Raw genomic sequence first — 13,360 nt, forward strand, 5'->3', positions numbered from 1 at the left:
TTTCTTAATGTTTCATTTTCAACCTATATTTTAAAATTCAAATGTTTACTTTCCAATTGATATTTTTAGAATTTAATGAAAATATTCAAGATTTAATTCTCAAATTATCACCCAAAAAAAGAAAAAAAAACCTCGACTTTCCCGACCATTGAATTATAAAAATAAATACATAAATAAAAGAAGAGAATATAGATTTTAGTTAAAACATGATTTAGAAATCAGAAATCCGACAAGAAGTAACATAGTCATAGACACACAAACCAAAGCCTTCCTCTTCCTCTTCCTGTTCTCTGCCTCCTGAGGAACTCCGAGAAGAAATTAAAGCCCGCAAAAGGATTACAGAGACGACGAAGATGAAACTGACATGGAAGAACAACAACAACAAAAGCAGCAAGAAGCGCCCTGTGCCCACCACATCAAATTTACGAAACCTCCCTTTCGATTTTGATCAACAACAAAACCAAGACCAACCTAGTCCCACTACTACTAGTACCAATACCAATCCACAGTTGAATGAGGAATTGGCTTCTCTCGATTCCTCTGACTCATCTAACACCAAGCAACTTGCCCTGTCCTTTCAAGCACAAGGAGATAAGCTAGCCGAGGTATCTACTATCTACTCTCTAACCCCACAAAATTTCTTTTACTTTTGCAGTATTTGATATGTGATAATCTGTTAATTGAGTAAGGGGATAGCTACCCAGTTACCCAATTGGACCAAAATGGAGAAAAAGAATAGAAAGCTCCAATCTTGATAAAAAGATTAATTAAAAGAAAAATGGGTTTACTCCAACTAGGAGAGAAATTTAGTTTGCCTTTTCAGCTCATGGGTGGTCATGAAGTTTGATGGTTTTTGTGTCCATGAGTGTAAGTGTTAGAAATATGTGTTTAAATGAGTAAATTTACTGTATCCCAATAGTTTAAGCTTTTGGGATAATTGGTAATTTAACAGTAAGAATCTGCATAATTCTTGATTCTATAACTGTCATGTTGCTGCTGTTGTGTAATGACATTTCATTGTTCAGACTCTTTTGTGATTTGCTCATATTAAGAGAACAATATGTGTTTGTGGTAGTCAAAATATTATTATTATTATTTTATATATAAGTAATGTGTATTAGTAATTTTGGTAATTTGCCAATGAAGTCTTAATGCAACATATGTATATTAGGTTTCCATAAGGAGAGTATATAGAAGTGGCAGTAGGCAGTAGCTTGAAGTTTCAGTAGAACTTCAAAAGATTTTTGAGAAAAAGTTGTGAGGATAGTTAAGGTTTCTGAGCTTTGTTTTGGTTAATCTTCTATTGTAAAATTATTCATTCTTACTCCGATGAAACTTCCCAAATGCTCATGTTTCTCCCTGCAACATACTCTGTTCTGGATATGAAATTTACCTTATGTAGTTGACTCCCCTTAGAAGGAAACAATACAGGTCAGGCAGAGAGGGATCGTCTGCTTGTTCATGAATGGCTTTCCATTGATAAACACTGATTATCTCAGTGATTTCTAGATATAGATCGTCTAATCTTTGAAATTATGTGTATTGAAATATGAACAAAATAATATCTTAAAATACCTTTCTGTTATGTATCGGTGAAGAAATGTATGATATAAAACTAATTTAGGCAGATTTGTTGGAAGTTTTGACTGGTGTCTTTGCATCCAATATCAAACTGGTGAAAATTGACAAGGACTTCTTCTAGAGCCAACTTCCAACTCATGATTCTCAAATTACCCACCAAGGGATAACCTTAATAAGTTAAGTCTTTAAGAGTTGTTCATCTCCAGGCCTCAACCATTCTTTGAATCAGTAGGCATTACCCGTTTTTAACTAATCAAGGAATCTACTTTTCATTTTTTAACCCCAAACACAAGTCATGAGAGTTGACCATTGATTAAGTAGCTTAGATCAAGTTCCTTGGTTGCAAAGTGATCCCATCTCCACTTAAAACACCATAAAATAAAATAAAAAGAAGTGGTAAGTGTTGATTATCTTAAAGGCTTGGGCTCTCTATTGGTAGTTTTAAGCATGTGATTTTGAAATTGTCTATAAGACAGTAGTCTTCCATTGTCTTTGTTGAATTTTTTGTATTTCCTACACTGGTGGTTATAATGTGAGGGGGATACTTTAGTACACAGCCTATGTACTTTATTTCTTCCATCCTTGTTTATTATTATTTATCTGAAAAAAGGGGGGAAAAATAAAATTTTCATTGAAATTGAAATTGAAATAAGATGGTTCATCCACTTTATCATGAGGTCCCTCCTACAATAGTTTAGTTTCCATGGATTCAGCTTTTGAATTTATTGCCTTTTGTATGCCAAGAGTCTTGTATCTCAATTTCCACTTCTCGGTGTTTCCAATAGAGACATCCAGTGTTCAAATCCCCCTCCTCCAACTATTAAATTATGAAAAAAAAATTTATTGCCTTTTGGATGCTATTTACGAAAACTCCCCCCTTTAGTTCTTTCCAACATGATGAATATTTTATAAAAATTATTTCATTGAAAGAACAAAGAGTTCTTTCCAGCAACAATGTATCATATGATATCTAGATTGCTTATAGTTTAACATCAAACAACATTCTAGATAGGGTTGTTTGGCAAAATAGGATTTCATGTGGGCATCTTTAGATTGGTTGGATAGGCATGGTTTTTAACGAGGACTCTATTTTATAAAGAATTCGCTACTGAAAGCTTAGTTTGACCTTACAGAATTGGGGAAGCTTGACTTAAGTTGAAGTTAAGTTCTTTGAGATTGGATTTGATATTTGGAATTTATATACTTGTATCTATGGCTGAGTCATTAACCCTTAGGTGCAAACAAATTTTCAATCCTTTGTTCTATTTGGATTTGTCAAGGCTGAGTTGCAGTTGTTCTGCAATTATGCTGGCATAGTGCTGCTAACCATGCATGCCTTCAGTTGCAGATACTTATTTTGTTGAAATGGTTCATTGAAAGTTTGCCCTGTATTTTCTTAATAAATTCTGCTTGCATTTTCTGAAATGTACTCTTCACAGCTGTTGATCAATTTTCCCCTATTTAACTATAATACAAAGCCTTAATTATGACTTCTCCTGTGTCACTGGATAATGGATTTTTTCTTTAGTGTTTGAAAGATATCCCCGGCTAAAATATGTTTTTCCACTGAATTACTTTTCTTCACTGTAGTTCACATAAGCACTTAAAGGTAGTAGTTTCGTTCAACTGTTGCTGTTTATTTATGTCCTACTACATGATTTGATGGCTTAAATCTCGTCACATGTCTTTCTTTTTTTTTTTTTTTTTTTTTTTTTTTTTTTAAATTATAGGATGGAAAATACAGGGAAGCACTGGGAAAATGGGAGGCAGCTCTTACTTTGATACCAGAAAATGCAGTACTACACGAACAAAAGGCCCAAGTTTTACTTGAAATTGGAGATTCATGGAATGCTTTGAAGGCAGCCACTCGTGAGGCCCAGTTCTTGTTCCATTTTATTTTCATTTTCTTGATAGATATGCTGAGGCTGTGAGGCATTCATAATTGCAAGAGAGTTTGAATATGAATGACAGCTCTACATTTTTCTTATGCCAATCATTGAACTGGGTTTTGATTTATAATTCCTTTTGAAATTTTGAAATGTCTTATTTTCTGCAATTCATATGATGCAGTTCATTACAATTTTGTCTCCACTCCATACTTTCCTTGCTTAAGCAAGTCTTTTTCAATCACTCTTTTGCCCTTTGGGGTTCTAGAACTGTTTATTATTAAATTGAGAGAGCCTTCACATACTTATGTAAAATTTCTATCTTGCAGGAGCTGCTGAATTGGAGCCATCATGGGCTGAGGTATGTCATATATTTATGCTTCCAGTTTTATTGCTCCCCGTGTATTAACTTGTTTGCAAATCTTAAGCTATGATGCTTCATTCTCCATTTTGAAAATAATGAAGAAGAAAGCTCCTTTTTTGATTTGTTTATTAAATATCTAACTGGTGCTAATAGTTAAATACTTTAGCAGTTGACACTGGGGTTACATATAGTTCCAACTAAGCTTATATACATGAATCTAGGGTTCATAATTGATATTAGATTGATAAAAGCTAAAAGGTTTGCTTCAAATTTCCATGAAGGTAGTAAAAAAATCTGCTGCTCATAATTTTTGAAATCATTTTTAATGCTTGCAATCAGATATTCCTTATGAGGCACATTATCTCCCTCGTGTTAGTGATAGGACTCCTCATTAAAAAAAAAAAGTTGCTTCTACTGTTCCCAAATAGAAGAATCTTACTTAACAAACTTTTCATTAGGCAACTAGGAAAATTTTCAGAACTAAATCTAGTTTGGAACTAGAATTTGTAGCACTTTAAGGTTATTATTTGTAAACTTAAAATTTCCTTTTAAATTGTTTTCAAGCTTCTACTGAAAATGCTCCAGAGAAAGATGAACGTCAGAAAATGATTCATGCTACCAACTCTAATTAATTGGATTTAAGGTTTGTTGAGGTAAATGAATTTATGCAAGTATCTCATCCCTTATTACCGCTTAATTTAAAGCTTCAGTGATTAGTATTCAAGTACATATTGTGGATAATGGAGTAGTTGTCATATTTAGATATGAAATTTATATATAGTTATGCCATTTGTGGATAATGGAGTAGAAGTTGTGTGAATTTTAAATTGTTTTGCCATTTACATGAATAGGCACCTTTCCTTAGTGAAGTTAGAGTTCACAAACTGCAATAAGATATCTAACCTCAAGGCATTACACTGGATTTTTGGTTTCCTATTGTTTGACTTGTACTTTTGTTAAAGCAAGTCAATAGTCGTTACTCTTTTGTACCTTTTCTTTTCCTCTTATTTTTCTCTCTCTCTTCTCCCCCCCCCTCTCTTCAAGTGTGTACCATGTATTGTTGGTAGTAACAAAATTTGCTAGCTTTCATTTTTTGTTGATGTATATTATAGTTGACACACATGGTATATAAAAATTTTATATAAAAGCTGGTTGGCACTTCCAGGCTGCCATGCGTACAATGAAAAGTCTTAGCTGATGCTGTATCAGATGTACTTTAGCACTTTTTCATTATGAACTACATTTTATCACAGTTCACAGAATATTAAGAACCTTGTCCATTCATGATTAGAGTAGGAAGTCAATGTTTGTTTCTTACTAAAATCGTATCTTTTCAGGCATGGATCACTCTTGGCAGAGCACAGTTGAACTTTGGGGAGCCTGATAGTGCTATTGAAAGCTTTGATAAAGCATTAGCCATCAAGGTAATTTCTGAAATTTCTTGCTTTTGTTTTTGGGATCATGTTTTGCCAAAGCTATTGAGCTGAAATATGGGTCCTGGCACGAGGAATTTGATGCCTGTAACCCCTACTGGAAGATAGCTACAACCAGGAGTGGCTAGCTTGAAATCAACATGATTACATAGTTTTGAAACATTAATTTTTAGATTAATTTGCATGTTTCTAGGGAGCTAAAACCTAAAAGGAACTCATGGTCAGTAACAAGGAACTTAAAAGGAGGAAACATTTAAACAGGCAGAAACAAGATGGAACCGGAAGTTCTAATATTTCAACATTTATTGGTGTGATATATTGAATGCCTGGCTGCACTATTATCACGTTTTTCTTCACTTTACCTAGAGTAAGATATACCTCTTTGTATGTTTTAGTTATTAAAGTTTACCTGCATATGCAGCCTGATTCTGAGGAGGCTCAAGACGATAGGCATACTGCATCACATCTTATAAAAAGGCGAAAACAGCTTCATTCAGCAGGCTTGAGTACTAGTCAAAATCGTTATGCCATCAGTGATGATAAGACAAAAAGCTCCTGAGTTCATATGATAGGAAAACAAAATGTTTCTTTGAGCCGACCAGGATATTTAATTGGCTAGGCAGTACAGGGTTGCATGTGAATTAAGCTTCTACTTGTTCATGAGAGAGGTATATTTTTGGGATGAAGGCATACTATAACTTTTTCCATCTGCCAGGAAAGATGAAAACTAGGGAATCAGAACTCAGGACATGCTCATTCCAAAAACTGACACGTTTCTTTTGTAAATTATGATGAGCTAAGTGCTAACCTATATTAAACAAGATGGGGAAAGTGATATCTATGAGCCTGTTAAACTAGTTTTTTTATTTTTGGTTTAATATACCCCAGATTATTTCTCAGTATGAAATTGGTGGTTTGTATAATAGAAAGTGTTTCACATTTTTCAGAGAAATCCAGAATCTATTTCCAGTCCCTGGTGTTTTTTTATTTATTTTTAAGTGCACAATACATTCTTTTTGTTGGGGGTAGTTTTGAATTTAATTCCTCAGGTTTAACAATTTTGATTTTAGTCCTCAGTTTTCAACTCCGTTTTATTTAATAGGTCTCAATTTATTATTTAATTTAAATAATTTTTAATTTTTATAGAATAGGTCTTATTTTGACGCAAATAATGTAATGTAAGAAAAAGATTGTTCATTGAAAGCACAGTTCCCTATCGTTTTGGGAGGCCTGTTTTGTCCCTAGACAAGTCAATATATTAGTCCACATTGTAGCTGTTTGGGCCTCTAGGTTTTCCACTTAGGGCCCACTCCCATCTCTTTTCATCCAGATTGGAATCTTTTTTACTCTGAGATGGACTGGACCTTTTGTTTTGTATCTCTTTTTGTTTAATAATATTGTCTCATTTGAAAATAATAATAAGAGAAAGTGTACGTGTAGTTTGTTAGTTCTTACTTATTAGATATTATAGCTTTGATAAATTCTCTTTTTATGATCTGGTCAATTAATTGATTTGTTAACCAAAGAAATTTTTTTTTTCTATTTGCAAAGATTCGATGAAGATGATGATAAATGTAACTTTTCTTTGGGGTTAAGTAGTAAAATTATCTTCAATGCTTGATCAATCATGAGGGTTTTTTATTTTATTTTATTTTTTAAATAATTATCTTTATTTGTTGACATTTGAGAAGGCAAGGTTGAAGTATGGATTCTAATTAAAAAAAATAATGATGTAAATAAACTATTAGTATAAAGAGTTGTCAATGGCCTGGAAAAATAAAAAATTACGCAGGCAGATTCCCAACCCATAAATACAAGCCCACCCACCTTGCCCTTGCCATCTCTTTATATAAATCACTAGCAGTCTAGCACTGCTTGTGCTAAATACTAATACTGTGATACTGCTTCAATACTAAATCATAATTTTTTTTTTAAATTATTTATAGAATTTCAATTGATGGAACTCTTATTCCAACGACAAGAGACCTTGATTGAATTGACTAAAATTCACTGTAATTAATTATATTTAAGATTTTACTTTATAAATAGAGAGTGTTGTCATTTAAAAATTTAAAGGAAATTATATTAACTAAAATCATGAAATGGATCAAATAGAGATGCTCAATGTGTTGGTTTGGATGATTTGAGACATTAAGAGTAATAAAAGCCAATCAAAAAGTTTAGGAACACATCTAGTTTCACAACCACTTTCACACCCAACCAATATGTTGTGATTGGTATATAATAAGTTAAGTATCAATGATGGACCTATGTGAAAGTGATGTTGCTCCTATCATAAGTTAACAACTCAACAAGGTACCATTGCGCACAGTTCGTGTGACGGTCACTTTACAAGTATAAGTGTTTATGGAGTGTAAGGGGACAAGGGTTGGAGTTCAAATTTTTAGGAATGAGTTTTACACACATATACACTTAGATTAGGCTAGAGTAAAATTTTTATGTTATAAAAAAAAGAAAAAAAAAAAGAAAAAAAGAAAAGAAAAAACAACAACAACAACAACTCAACAAGGTGAAATTGGGTCAAATTAAGTGTCTTTGTAAGATTGTTGAATTCAAAATATCATAATGCTTAATAGTAAATTAATTGAGAATTTACGAAGTAAAATAGTAGTTAAAATATCAATATCACTAGTTTAAGCAAATCAGTGTCTATTTATTTATAAGAAAATATATTGAGTTATTTTAATTTATTATAAATTAACTAAATACAATTTAGAGATTAATGTCCTCATATGGTTCAACCAACTTCATCCATGTGTCCACCGGAAATTTCCTACAAATTCTTGTTAGGACTTCAAATTTGTAAGAGTTAAATAAGATCACCTTTAATTAGGAGTTTTTTCTTTTCTTTTCTCTTTGTTAAGAACCTTAACATTTTGGAACATCACTTAACCTAAGATTTTAAGTTAATAAATTTATCTAACAATGTTATATCAACCATTCAGCATTGGTTCTTATTATATAAATAAGTGGAATTTACTATTTAGCTAACCAAAATACTCAAACGGGTCAAACCTGAATATCACTTATCGAGTATCAACTATTCTATACTTGAATTGGAATGATGGTAGAGAATTGCAATGAAGATGGGAGATTATTAAAGTCGACAAGAATAGAAAGTATAGCTGTAGTTTGTTAAATATAATAGCATTGATGGATTCTCTTGTTATGATGTAGTCAATTATTTGGTTGGTTAACCGAAGAAAAAACTATTCACTTTGCAGAGATTCGATAAAGATAATGACACTAATAAAATAAAATTGTCTTAAAGGTTTAACCGATCACAAGTATTTTTTTTTTTTTTTAATATTTTATATTTTTAAACTGTCTTAGCTTGGTGAGAACTAGAAGGCAAGGTTAAAGTATGGTATGGGTTTGAGGTAATAAGGGAATCGATAAAATATTAAAATTGATATACAATTTAGATCTCATATAAGGATTACTAATCCTGGTAATGTGACATTGAGAATACTGACTCCTTCATTGCCTAAAATTAGATATTGCTTAACCTATTTGGAAAAAAAAAAATTATATTACTCAACCAAGTGATAAAAAAATATTCATACAATAGTATATATGAGATAAAAAAAAAAAAAAAAAAAAAATTGGCTGCATTGTATCAACCGTCAACCGAATCCAAGGACGGAACCAAAACTTGGAGTTAGGGGGCAACTCTATTGTTGCCCTCTAACTTTGTTGTTTCTTAGCCATTGAGTGTTTTATTTATTTATGGGTAAAATTGATTGATTGAGCTTTATTTTTTTTAGCTTTGTTATTGTCAATTTTTGTTGTTGGACTAATTGTTTTGGACTTGTATATTTTGTTTTAGATTTTAGATGTATAAATTTTTTATAGTATTAAAAAAGAGGAAAAATGTTAGAGTTACAAATTTTTTTACTAGTTATTGATATGATGAGTAATTATTGATAAGTAAAAAAGTGATGTAAGTAACGAGCCCGGATGTGAACTAGTAATAATTTTTACCTCAACAATTTGAAAAAATATTGTAGAAAAATTTGTGGTTATAGCATTACTTTTAAAAGAATCAACTATATTGTTTAGGGAGACAAAATGTAATTTAAATAACAAAATTGCTAAAAGTAGTATCTATATCTATACTAGTAATTTAAAAAAAAAAAATATTTGAAAGCCTAAGTATGTATCCGTCCTTGACCAAATCTCATTTCTTAGTAATTTTTCTAAGAACTTTTTTTTTTTTTTTTTTGGTTGAGAATCGAAGATCATATATAAGAACTAATAACTTATCTTATTAACACCTCTATTATTGCTGATGCTCTTAGTCATTTTTCTAAGCCAAGATTCTTCCGAGAAGCCGCATGAGACTACGTGTATAGTTACTATGATGTTTGAAATACCAAAAAATATATAATACAAATAATTGTGTTGTTAAAATCTGAGAGGAGTTACTACTAAAATAAATAGTACCAATTACTCAAGCCAAAATTGAACTTTCATTACATGTACCCAAGCGATTGCAAATTTATTTTAAATTATAAAAAAAATGATATTATAAACTAATAGTTGCATTGAGTTGTCAATGGCTTGTATAAAAAACTGTAAGGTTGTCAATAATTCTGAAAAATAAACAGTTTTAATAAATAGTAATATGATCGTTCATAAAAGGTGTCATTTTGTAATTTCAGTTATTTTATTTTATTTTATTTTATTTTTAAAGTAAGTTATACAAAAATAAAAAATAAAAAATCACAAGAATAGATTCCCAAGACAAGAGATCCAATCACAACACACTATCTTGACAAAGCATTTATCATAGATTACCCTACCACTGCATGTTAGCTGTACCAAGTGTACAAAGAAGAAGTGGCTTGGCATTACTGTGGAAGGAGGATGTGGATTTACACATACAAACCTACTCACCCAATCACATCGATGCACTCATACTGAATGGATCAGACCCACCATGGAGATTAACAGGTTTTTACGGAAGGCCGGAGGAACAAAGAAAGAGGGAATCTTGGCAACCCCTAAAACACCTGCACACAAGATTTTAAACCCCATGGTTATGTGTGGCGATTTCAACAAGATTTTACAATCTTCAGAAAAGTAGGGATGCCTACCAAAATAACAACAACCAATGATAGAATTTCAGGCTGCACTTCTCCACTGTGGTTTGGTGGACTTGGGTTTTCAAGGAAATATTTTCACATGGAATAATGGACGCCTTGGGGATGCTTTTGTTCAAGAAAGGTTGGATAGAGCATGTGCAACATCAAAATGGAGATATTTTTCTCCCCATGCAAAGGTCATTCACATCCAATCTTCCTATTCTGATCACAATTCGATAATTATCAATATATCCATGCCTAACCAAATATGTAGGCAGAAAAAAATACCAAGAAGGTTTGAGGAAAAGTGGGCACATCATGAAGGGTGTGAAGAGGTGGTCCGGGTTGCTTGGGAGGCCGAGAGTGGGGTTGGCAGCCTTATGTTTTGGCTGTTTGAGAAGATTAAACAATGTAGGCAAGACCTGATTAAGTGGAGCTGCAACACAGTGGGGAATTTAAAAAAAAAAAAAACATGAGAGGTAGTCGGTCTTGGAGGAATTATCATTACAAAATGATCCAGCAAACCAGCCAACAATCAAAGCATTGAAAAATGAGATCAATGCACTCCTCCACAAGGATGAAGTTTATTGGCGTTAGAGGTCAAGATCCATTTGGTTACCAGAAGGTGACAAAAACACAAAATTTTTCCACCAAAGAGCCAGCCAATGACGTAGGAAAAACCATATTTCTGGAATCACTTCTCAAATCGGGGTATGGTGCCATTCCGATGATCAAATTGCCGAGACAGCCATCAACTACTTCCAGGATTTATTCACCTCCTCCAACCCAACAAATTTTAGTGGGGTATTGAACGCAGTGGATCACGTAGTCACTCCAGCTATGAACACAACCTTACTCCAAAGGTACAGCTCTGAGGAAGTCAAGCAAGCGTTGTTTCAGATGCATCCCTTAAAATCCCCCGAACCAGATGGTATGCCCCCTTTCTTTTTTCAAAAGTATTAGCATATAGTTGGTCAAGATGTTACAATAGCAGTTCTTTCAGTTTTAAATTCTAGCCACATGTTGCATAAAATGAATTTTACACATATTGTACTAATCCCAAAGAACAATGAATTGAAAAACATGTCTAATTATAGGCCCATAAGTTTGGATAATGTAATATCAAGAATTGTTTCCAAGGTTGCAGCTAACCGTTTGAAACATGTCCTCCCTATGGTGATATCTGATGCACAAAGTGCTTTTGTACCTAATAGGCTTATCATTGATAATACTACTGTAGTATATGAGTTGTTACACAGGATGAGAAATCGAAGAAAAGGAAGGATGGGACAAATGGTAGTCAAGCTAGACATTAGCAAAGCCTATGACTGAGTGGAGTGGGGCTTTTTACACCAAATAATGTTAAAGCTGAGTTTTGATCCCAAATGGGTTCAATTGGCCATGGAGACAATCACAACAGCCTCATATTTAGTCCTAATCAATTGGGAGCCACGTGAATTCATTAAACCATCAAGAGGACTAAAGCAGGGTGACTCACTTTCCCCATATTTGTTCCTGCTTTGTGCTGAAGGCTTGTTTGCCATGCTAAGAAAAGTTGAAGAGAGCCACAATTTGAGAGGTATAAAATCCAGCCAACATGGGGTGTGTATCTCTCACATTTTGTTTGCTGATCATAGCCTCTTATTTTGCCGAGCCACTATGGAGGAGTGTCAAAGTTCACTTAATCTATTGGGGACTTATGAAGCTACATCCGGTTAAGCTATCAATAGACAAAAAACATCTTTGCTCTTCAACACTAACACCAAACTGGATGTGAGAAGGGCTATACAATAGATAATGGGGGCAAGGACTATGGCAGATTGTGAAAAATATTTGGGACTACCAATGGTGAGTGGAAAATCAAAGGTTAACACCTTTAAGGTGCTTCAAGAAAAAAAATCACTAAAAGGGTGATGGGGTGGAAGGAAAAGCTTATATCCAAAGCAGGTCGGGAGATTTTGATTAAGACGGTTGCCCAAGCTATACCCACCTACGCCATGTGTCTATTCAAACTGCCAAATGCCATTTGTGACAAAATTAATTCCCTCCTATCAAATTACTGGTGGGGTCAAACCAAGGATGAAAAGAAGATCCATTAGATTAATTGGAAAAAATTGTGTAAAGATAAGAAAAAGGGAGGCATGGGATTTCGAGACATATCGGCTTTCAATTTGACAATGTTGGCTAAGCAAGCATGGAGGCTTCTTCATAATGAACATTCACTCTTCTGTAGGGTGTACAAGGTGAGGTACTTTCCTAACTGCAGCTTCTTGATGGCAAAGTTGGGCTCTAATTCGTCATTTGTGTGGTCACTGTTGGCTGCAAGAGATGTGGTAAGGGAAGGTTCCACATGGCAAATTGGGGATGGTAGCAGAATCGGGGTTACCAGACATAAATGGCTCCCAAATGCACAAGTTTTCTTACATGAGCCCAATACGGAGATGAAGGTGTGTGAGTTGATAGACCAGAGTTCACGGTAGTGGGACAGGGGCAAACTGGTAGCAACATTCACCCCAAGAACTTGTACACAAATTTTATCTCTTCCCCTCAACCATCTTGACTCCCAGGACACGCTTATCTGGACTGAGAATAAATCAAAAACATTCTTTGTGAGGACAGCATACAGAGTAGCTCTGCGACTGAAATCCGCTGCCTTGGCTGAACACTCTTCGGTTCGGGCACATGGTGTTACATAGGGAAAAATTTGGAAGCTCAACGTACCACCTAAGGTGCGAACATTTCTATGGAGGGCATGCTCAAACTGTCTACCAATGAGGGACAACTTGTGCCGTAGAAAGGTCCAGGTCGAGGCAACAGGCGAGTTCTGCCGCTAGGAACTTGAGACAGTTGCACATGTACTCTGGAAATGCCCGTTCACAAGATGTATGGGCACTGATCAGAGGGCAAGTACAGAAATGTAGCAACGATGTGGTTGACTTCTTCCTGCTCTTTAAACACATGCAGGAAACATTGGAGCCATCAGAACTG

The 13,360-nt window shown here is 33.9% G+C and overlaps 1 protein-coding gene across 1 annotated transcript; it reads left to right on the forward strand.

The window, feature by feature from the left end:
- Positions 1-212: 212 nt before the first annotated feature.
- LOC126700584 (uncharacterized) lies at positions 213-6,233 on the forward strand. Its single transcript, XM_050398775.1, has 5 exons — positions 213-605; positions 3,312-3,450; positions 3,797-3,828; positions 5,169-5,255; positions 5,686-6,233. The coding sequence occupies exons 1-5, from the start codon at positions 354-356 to the stop codon at positions 5,821-5,823; spliced, it is 648 nt and encodes a 215-aa protein (XP_050254732.1). The 5' UTR covers positions 213-353; the 3' UTR covers positions 5,824-6,233.
- The last annotated feature ends 7,127 nt before the right edge of the window (positions 6,234-13,360 follow it).

Source organism: Quercus robur, chromosome 9 (genome assembly GCF_932294415.1).
Source record: "Quercus robur chromosome 9, dhQueRobu3.1, whole genome shotgun sequence".
Lineage (NCBI taxonomy): Eukaryota > Viridiplantae > Streptophyta > Magnoliopsida > Fagales > Fagaceae > Quercus > Quercus robur.

Excerpts from the sequence above, each read along its gene's own strand:
- LOC126700584 (XM_050398775.1), top strand. The coding sequence starts at position 354 with ATGAAACTGACATGGAAGAACAACAACAACAAAAGCAGCAAGAAGCGC. Across the intron at positions 3,451-3,796 it reads TGCTTTGAAGGCAGCCACTC|GAGCTGCTGAATTGGAGCCA; the intron begins GTGAGGCCCAGT and ends TCTATCTTGCAG. Across the intron at positions 3,829-5,168 it reads TGGAGCCATCATGGGCTGAG|GCATGGATCACTCTTGGCAG; the intron begins GTATGTCATATA and ends GTATCTTTTCAG.